We start from the raw sequence: 8,357 nt of genomic DNA, 5'->3' as shown, positions 1-8,357 counted from the left end.
ATATCTCTCTCTCTCTCTCTCTCTCTCTCTCTCACACACGCACGCGCGCGCGCGCGCGCGCGCGCGCGCGTGCGTGCATAACTGTCTAACACACTCAAACACATATATATATATATATATATATATATATATATATACATATATACATATATACATACACACACACACACACACACACACACATATATATATGTGTGTGTGTGCGCGTGCGCGCGCGCGCGCGCGAGAGCTCGAGACAGCCAGAGACACAGACACACTCACTCACTCTCTCACCCTCAGACAGACACACAGACAGAGTATATATATATATATATATATATATATATATATATATATATATATATATATATATATATATATATATATATATATATATATATATATATATATATATATATATATATATATATATATATATATATATATATTATTGTATATATATATATTATTGTATAGTTGTACATGCCATGCTTAGCTCCTCCCAACTGTCAAAGTGTCAACTGAGGATCTAGTGGAACAGCATGTCACGCCTGATGCCAAGTCCTTAGGGCATCTCCAGGCCTTGTTTACTTCCACCTAAAAACCTAAAAATTTTCAAGATTTTTTGTCACATCGAATCTTTAGACGCATGTATAGAGTATTAAATATAGATGAAAATAAAAACTAATTGCACAGTTTAATCGAAATTGACGAGATGAATCTTTTGAGCCTAGTTAGTCCATAGTGAGACAATAATTATCACAAACAAACAAAAGTGCTACAGTATCGTGAAATTTTTTCCTAAGCGAACTAAACAAGGCTCCAGTGTAAATTGATTTTACTCTGCTCAAACAGTATCGTGTGAGAGGGTTCCATGGCCACTAGATGAGCATCGGTTTGTGGGGCTGCTACTTTTGTGTTTTGTCTTCACATGTCAGTTCTAGAATAGGCTGTGAATCTGTCATTACTGGTCTAATACCATCTTGTACTTGAGAGATGAATTTGTATGCAACTTTGATTCGACTCTTCGGCATATCTGCTTTCAAATCTGACACATATAGTTTGGTTGCTGTAATGTGCTCGGTTCGACTTTTTACTCCCATAATTTGATTTTCGCATACACTCGAGCTGCTCTTACGAGTACTCCATAGGTACTGGTATATTTGGAAGTAAAACACTACGATACGTCTCGATAACACGTTCTCTCCACGGCTAAGTCTCCAGTCTCCACTGCCCACGTAACCCCAGGGTCCGCGTGTGCCGCGCCTCGAAGGTTCTTGCTCCCGAAGCTACAGGCTCTGCAACGCGCCGGCCGACACGTCACCGCACCGGCTATATAAACTTGACCCTCTCGCCGCCGTTTCGCCGATCAGCCGCATCCTTCTTCAGTCGTCTCGCGCCTTCAACTTCCACCGAGGTCCATCTACATCGTTCCACCACCTACCCCTGTAATCTCCCGGCCGGCGACGTCATCCTCATCATCATCATCATCCATGGAGGGCAAGGACGGCAAGCACGACGTACCCGCCACCACGGCCGCGCCACCACCGGCCGGCGCGCCGCAGCCCGCGGCGCCTGCGCCTCCCGCGGAGTCGGCGCGGTGGGGCACGCGGCAGATGGGCCCGCCAGCGGCCCCCGGGGCGCACCCGGAGAACCAGGAGGCGGCGCGGTGGACGGCGGCGCGCGGGGACCAGGAGCTGCCGCCGTACGTCGTCATGGGGGAGCCCGTGGCGGTGCAGAGGGGCAAGGGGGATAGCCCCATGGAACACATCCTCGACTTCTTCAACACCTGGAGCCGCAAGGCCGAGGAGCTGGCATCCAACATCTGGTTCAATCGTAAGTTCAGTCAGATCCTATGCTTGTTTCGCTAGCTCAGCTTCGTTTTGGTAGGAGCAGAGGATGCTCTGTTTTGCTCATCACCTGATTACAGTAGACAGTGCTCTGCTTCTTCTAGGGACAGAAGCGGCTCTGCTTTTGCTGAAATCTTTATTATTTGTTGTTCTACCGGACACTATTAGAATTCAGCTCTGTATTTTCCTCATTCAGCAGACATTAACTGATTCTAAGATTGTAATCTAGAATTATTTAGATGATTCCATTTACCTGCTGCGGTAACTTACACAAATATTAGCTGAACTGAACTCAAGGATAGACCTTGAAATTCAATATGGTCATGTAGTAATTTAAGTGTTTTAGTTGATTATTATTGTCGTGTCTGTTATAACTAGATTGATTTAACCATTGAACACTGTCATTTTCTACTGTGCTAAAAATATTAAGGCTACCGACCTTTTTTATTTTTAAAATGAGAAGTACACACTTCCAATCCAATTAGGATCCTGCCTAGAATGTAATCTGCCATCTAATTTACGTTTGCTGATTTTGAAATTTTAGTACTTTGTGCTTTTGTTTACTGCCAACATGACAATCCACAGAGCAGAACTTTCAGTGATCGCGCTGATGGCAGAGCTCATTTCCCGGCATAAATTTGACATGTGTTCTATACATTTTCTAGTGAAGACTGCGCCATCCATGTCTGACGCGGCGATGGGGAAGCTAAGCCTGGGCGCCAAGGCCCTGTCCGAGGGCGGCTTCGACAAGCTGTACAAGCAGACCTTCTCCTCCAGCCCCGAGGAGCACCTGAAGAAGACGTTCGCTTGCTACCTGTCGACGGCCACCGGCCCCGTCGCCGGCACGCTCTACCTGACCAACATGAACGTCGCCTTCTGCAGCGACCGCCCGCTCTCCTTCACCGCGCCGTCTGGCCAGACCGCTTGGAGCTACTACAAGGTTATTATCCCTCTTGGCAAGATCGCGACGGTGGAGCCGGTGACGATGAAGGAGAACCCGCCGGAGAAGTACGTGCACATCGTCACCGTGGACTCCCACGACTTCTGGTTCATGGGCTTCGTCAGCTACGACAAGGCCGTGCACAACCTCGTCGAGGCCGTCTCCCAGCGCTCCCAGTCCCAGCACGGCGCCGGCGTCACCGCTGCCGGCACCAAGTGATGAGCCACCACCGCTCGTGAGTCTTGGGCGTTTTGCACCCGCGTCGTGTATAGCTCCGCCTGTGCATTACTTGTGTGACAGGGACGAAGCCTGAAAAAAATTTAGAGAAGGCTGAACAAAAATTCTACATCGACCTAGCTCTACTATTATCCCTCGTAATAAAAAAATATATTAGTTTAAAGTAGTCTTAGATTAAAAATATAGACCAATAATAAAATTCACAAAATATATTAAAAAATAAAGTTCTCAGCCAACTCTATTTTATAAATTTATGTCTAAAATTAAAAGAAAAACACTAAAAATTTCACTAGGCCAGCAGCGGTAGGTGGGGCTGGAGCCCCCTAGCCCTACCGCTGGCTTCGTGCCTGCTTGTGTTGTGTCCTGCTATGATGGTGTCCAGGGCGTGTGTTTGAATGTTTTCAGTTTGTGGTACACTAGTGGCAAGGCGCGCGCCATCGCGCGCAAATGCAGGCACAAATTCGAAGACACAGAAATGTATGCTCGGTATTGCATGGCACACATAATATGGACTAATATAGTAGCAGGTTCAAGCAATAATTATACAGATACTATACATGGAGGTAATTAGTACTTGGCAGGAGTTTGACGGCACATGTTTTTTGGTCTACATATATACAAAGAAAAACCTAGTTTGATAAAACCATGAAGTACGGTAGGCATACCAAAGCACTACGGTTCATCGGGTCAAAATATAATACAGGGCTAGGAGCAAGTAGATGCAGCGGCGTCTAGTGGGGCTTGTAGTAACTATGGAAAAGTATTTCAGAGTGCTAGGTACAGATAGTATACAAGGTTAGTAGCAACTTGATTGGAGCATCTTGTACATTTGGATGTAGTTGTACAAACGATCAATGGAACATTGCTGTGGTGGTCGGATTCTCAACCTTGATTGTCATTGTCTGAGGTGTCCATTGAGGAGTTGTTAAAAGTATCTGCACAAATGTAAACATGTATTATGCTTGTGAGGCTGATGGTGTTGATAAGTAAACGGTTACAGCAACGCTTAGGCTGTACAAACTAAATTTAGAGATTAGGCTTTTGTAGAGTAGGTCAATAATACGGCTATAAGTCTCCTCCTGCACAGGGATAAGTACATATAGAATGAGTTCTATCATTGTTGAATAGGAAGTGTGGAATCTAAGAAATTAGAAAATTTATCGGTACTTTTGGTAGGTAGTAGGAACAGTGCATTATTGGTATGGCCTGGTGAAGAAAACCTATTCCACTACAAAGTAAAGGTCTTATCTCAGTGGAATGTAATATTACTAAGTAGAAGCAGCTATGTCTGATTGGCTATTATGCTATACAACAAGCAGGCAATTAAGTTTTAGTATATTAAACTATTAAGTAAAGGTAAGCAAATGAAGATTAGTGAAGTTTTGTGTGACAGTAAATTATAAAATTTCCTTATTTTTCTGTCAAAAGCATTACAGGTTGATATGTTAGAATTATACTTTCTCATCGGTGCAACTTTCTAAATCTGACTAAATGTAATGGTGAAATTCATGTGAGAAACAACAAAAATAAATTACTTTTGTGTTACACTCAGTGACGATGAAATGACTCGAGTCAGGTTGAAGCTCTGAAGAAAAAAGCTATTTATATTTATAAAAAATCTAATGAAATTGATATGGCTCTTTTTTTGTAACACGCAAGAGAGCTGCATATCTTTGTATTGTAGCCACAATCCCAGATCATGGAATAATGCAGATGGTTTCTTATTTCTAAACGATTTAAATGCCATGGTGAAACATTCCTAACCAAGCAGAAGTCATTCCTTTCTTTTTTTCGTCATGATTTGTCTTTTTTAAAACAAAATTGAAAATGGTTCACGATAGGTGGGTTGGGTGATTCTGATCTCTATGAGGGCCCTGTTAATTATGGTAAAGAATAGTGCAAGGTTGATGTGGATTGTGTTTATTTTGAAAAAGACTTATATGGATGGATCAATATTAATAAACTATAAATATTTATGCTTTATAGTGTAGGATTTCTTATGAAGAGGAAGGCATAGAGGATGTTTTAGGCTATAAATGTTTGATAGGAGAGCCTGATAGTATACAATCTTGTTTTTTCTTTTTTTCTGCTTCCTAGGAAGGTATCTTGAGATGAATATTTTCTTTTTATTTTCCATTATTATTGTTCAGGCTGTATGGGTTATGTAGCATCTGAAGAGGCGATAGTTGGCAAAAAATAGGAGAACAGAGCACAACATTTTTCACCTGGTTCAGAGCTAACTATGTGCTATATTAGAGGACTATGTGCGGGAAGAAAAGATGGTAGAAGCTCTCAGCAGGATATGTGTCACACCTATTAGAACATATAGAGTGCAGCGTTTTAGTTAACCACAGTTTATGTGATTTCAGAACCGTGATGACATGGCTTCAGACTTATACAATAATCCTATGCCTAGAAACTGACAAGAAGTGGTTGAACTTTGCAAGGCATGCCAAAAAATAGTTACCTCTTGTACGATGATGCGGTCCTGATAGTTACATACAACCAGATAGGGCATGAGTCTGTACTGAATATATTGTATAACAAGAGCAATCATAGAAATTAGAACCTGCAAAAAAACAAAATTATTAAACATATATAAACACAAAATCCGAGGAACAAATTATAATGGTAAGTACGCTAATAGGTGAGCAAGGTCATCAGCCTATATTGTCTACCTGCATGATGTTATTTTCATCAGATTTTCATCATTTGCACCGCTGACAGCTGACGGTGCATCAGCAAAAAAAGCTTTTGACATGAACTAAGCACAGAGGTACCATATAGATATATACACCCATCATAATAATAGCACTTGGTTGCATCCCAAATTGGCATATCTAATTTTTCTCAAAGACTTAGTAGGCAAGGCTCAGAAACTAAAAATCTTATACAATATGGTTTAGGATAATAGAATATCTAATAAGCAGGGTACAACTGGAAGGTAAATAGCTGGGAGACAATAAGTATGAATTTGCTGCAATCCTATGCTGCCATGCATCGAAGATTCTTGATATTAACAATATCAAAAAAAATCCTAAACAGTACATACCACACAAATGGACGATTGATGTAAAAGTGCTTCTCATAAAGAGTAATGTTGAGATACATGAAGACCCAAAAGCGAAGCTATCAAAACATAGAAAAGACTTAAGCAGAATGTATCTTCACTTAGCTGCTCGACCTGTAGAATGTGATCAGACATACCTGTGAATAATGCATAGAATGGAAGCAGATATTGTAACAAATGGTGCTTTTGAGAAGGCAAGACAACAGAGAAAAAAAGCCAAGAAGGAGCCAAAGGCATCAGGTTTAACAATGGACACATATACTGTAACACATTACAATGCTTTGGTACAGTATTTCATCAGTATTTACCATCACCAAGACTTGTTAAATATTTAGTATTAATGTGTATTCCTTTTTCTATTGGTACAGGACCATTTTGGGATTAGTACACACCAAAATAACACACAGATACCGGCATACTATCCAGGCCACTAACCTGTTGGAAATGGCTTCAGGCCTCCGTCCTTGGGCTCGTTTTTTGCGACTTGTCACTGTGGTCAACATACAGACCAAAGGAATACCACTTAGTCATTTGATAGAAATCCCTACCAATTTCCTCATTTTAATTGGACACACAAAATATTTTGTTAATTAGTCAGTATGTTTTCAAAGCTAGACCGTGACCTTCATGTTCAAGATTAGCAGAAGTTGCCAGGCTACCAGCTGCTACCAACAATCCTGAATACGGAACTTGGTTAAGGCACAAATTCACAACTCCCAGCTCGTTGTCCCACTCGACAGACCTGAAGAGGAAAGGCAAAATCAAAATTGAACTTGTCATTGTCCAAATCGAAATCCACAAGCCCAGAATCGAGATTCTGAAACCAACATCGAAATCCCCAACCCAAAATCGAGATCCTGTTACCTCAAATCAACAATCGGATTTCCCACCATTTAGATTTGAAGGAAGGCCCTCAGGCCATACACCAGCAGACTGGGTCAGCTTCGCCTTCGAGTGGACAGGAAAGTGAAGACCCTGTGTGTCGCTACCTTGGAGCTTTAACCTGTAACCTTTGAGATCTGGAAGAGAACATGAGGGAGACAGAGATAGGATGTAGAACAAAACATACCTATGGACGCCCCGCGAAGACGCCGCGGATCCAGTCATTAGTGAGGTAGTGGCTGAAGCTATGCAGAGGTAGGTCGCCAGTGGAGAGGAGTACAGCGAGTACGGCAAAGACGACGGTGAAAGCCCAGTCACTGCGAGCGGCGACAGCGCCGCCGCCATGCGTAGGGAAAGGTGGGCGAGGGCATGGAGCCCCGCCATGGGCCCCATCGCAGCGAGCCTCTGCGAGTGCTGAGGGAGATCCGAGTGGGAGAGGGAAGGAGAGAGACGAGAGGGAGGAGCGGTGTAGGGGAGAGACGGAGGGCTCGCGACAGCGGCGGAGGACGATTGGACGAGGACGGAAACCACGAGAAGAGTGGAGAAGAGATGTTAAAAGCAGGAATCCTAGTCTATACGGTGGACCTTTGTTACCGAATAGCAGAAGCCAGTAATATCAGCTTCAAACAGAAGGGAACGGGCAAGAAGCAGAGAATCTAGCACAGTAAAATCAGAAGTCCACAGTAACAGAATCTCGTGGGAGATGATTGGTCCGTTGGATTGGGAGATCGAACGAGCCAACGAATTTAGGCTGACGTGGCTACGGTTTCTCTTTGAGAACCCCACGCAGTCTCTAGAGTTAAAAATATAAATATAAATATAAATATAAATATGCACCTGCTTGTGACTTGTGAGTATACATATATGTTTTACTGAGTCATCGAGTGAAGTTCTTCGTGTCTGCATCAATTTGTGGTTGTCTGGGCTCTGGGCAGAAGTCGCCAATGTATGGCTAGTAGGCCCCATTCGGCTGGACTGATTGCTGGCTGGAAGCTGAAAATGCTACAGTCGTGCTGTAGAAAATTTACAATGATATGAGAACAGATCTGTAATATAAAAAAACAAAAAAAAAAGTGGCCAACTTGAGTGTTCGCTTAAGCTGAAAGCAGTTGTTGCTGCTATTTTTCCCTCTTTGTAAAACTAGATAATACCTCGCGCTGCAGCAGGATATTATTGTGTTATATAGGAGAAAATTATGGTACATAAGAAGCATCATATAAAATCAATATGCTTGAGCAAACAAAAGGAAAATTTAATTATTATATATAGATTGGGCAGCCCAAGCATCTTTCTTGGCTACAATTAAAATTTGAAACTAAGGAGGTGTTTAGTTTGGTTCATCATTTTGCAAAATAGAATTAAACATCATGCAAACTTTTTGGTAAAAAAGTGATTATTT

General features: G+C 42.3%; 2 protein-coding genes across 14 annotated transcripts; one reads left to right on the top strand and one right to left on the bottom strand.

The window, feature by feature from the left end:
- Positions 1,329-3,117, top strand: LOC8063246 (GEM-like protein 5). Its single transcript, XM_002443124.2, has 2 exons — positions 1,329-1,815; positions 2,495-3,117. Exons 1-2 carry the CDS (start codon positions 1,473-1,475, stop codon positions 2,986-2,988), a joined length of 837 nt encoding a protein of 278 aa, XP_002443169.1. The 5' UTR covers positions 1,329-1,472; the 3' UTR covers positions 2,989-3,117.
- LOC110429885 lies at positions 2,336-7,714 on the bottom strand. Of its 13 annotated transcripts, none has more exons than XR_002447072.1 (6): positions 7,146-7,707; positions 6,941-7,079; positions 6,700-6,818; positions 6,512-6,566; positions 5,474-6,213; positions 3,485-3,941 (listed from the first exon to the last, which is right to left on the bottom strand). XR_002447072.1 is itself a non-coding variant. In XM_021446594.1 (6 exons), the coding sequence occupies exons 1-5, from the start codon at positions 6,967-6,969 to the stop codon at positions 5,502-5,504; spliced, it is 354 nt and encodes a 117-aa protein (XP_021302269.1). In that variant the 5' UTR covers positions 6,970-7,700; the 3' UTR covers positions 3,485-3,941; positions 5,474-5,501. The 13 variants fall into 13 exon arrangements, 1 of the variants encoding a protein (XP_021302269.1); XR_002447073.1 differs by having other exon boundaries at positions 5,474-5,575; positions 6,059-6,213; positions 6,941-7,698; XR_002447075.1 differs by having other exon boundaries at positions 5,474-5,575; positions 6,059-6,190; positions 6,941-7,696.

Source organism: Sorghum bicolor, chromosome 8 (assembly GCF_000003195.3).
Source record: "Sorghum bicolor cultivar BTx623 chromosome 8, Sorghum_bicolor_NCBIv3, whole genome shotgun sequence".
Lineage (NCBI taxonomy): Eukaryota > Viridiplantae > Streptophyta > Magnoliopsida > Poales > Poaceae > Sorghum > Sorghum bicolor.
The sequence above is the reverse complement of the archived record's forward strand: the minus strand, read 5'-3'. Positions and strand labels throughout refer to the sequence as shown.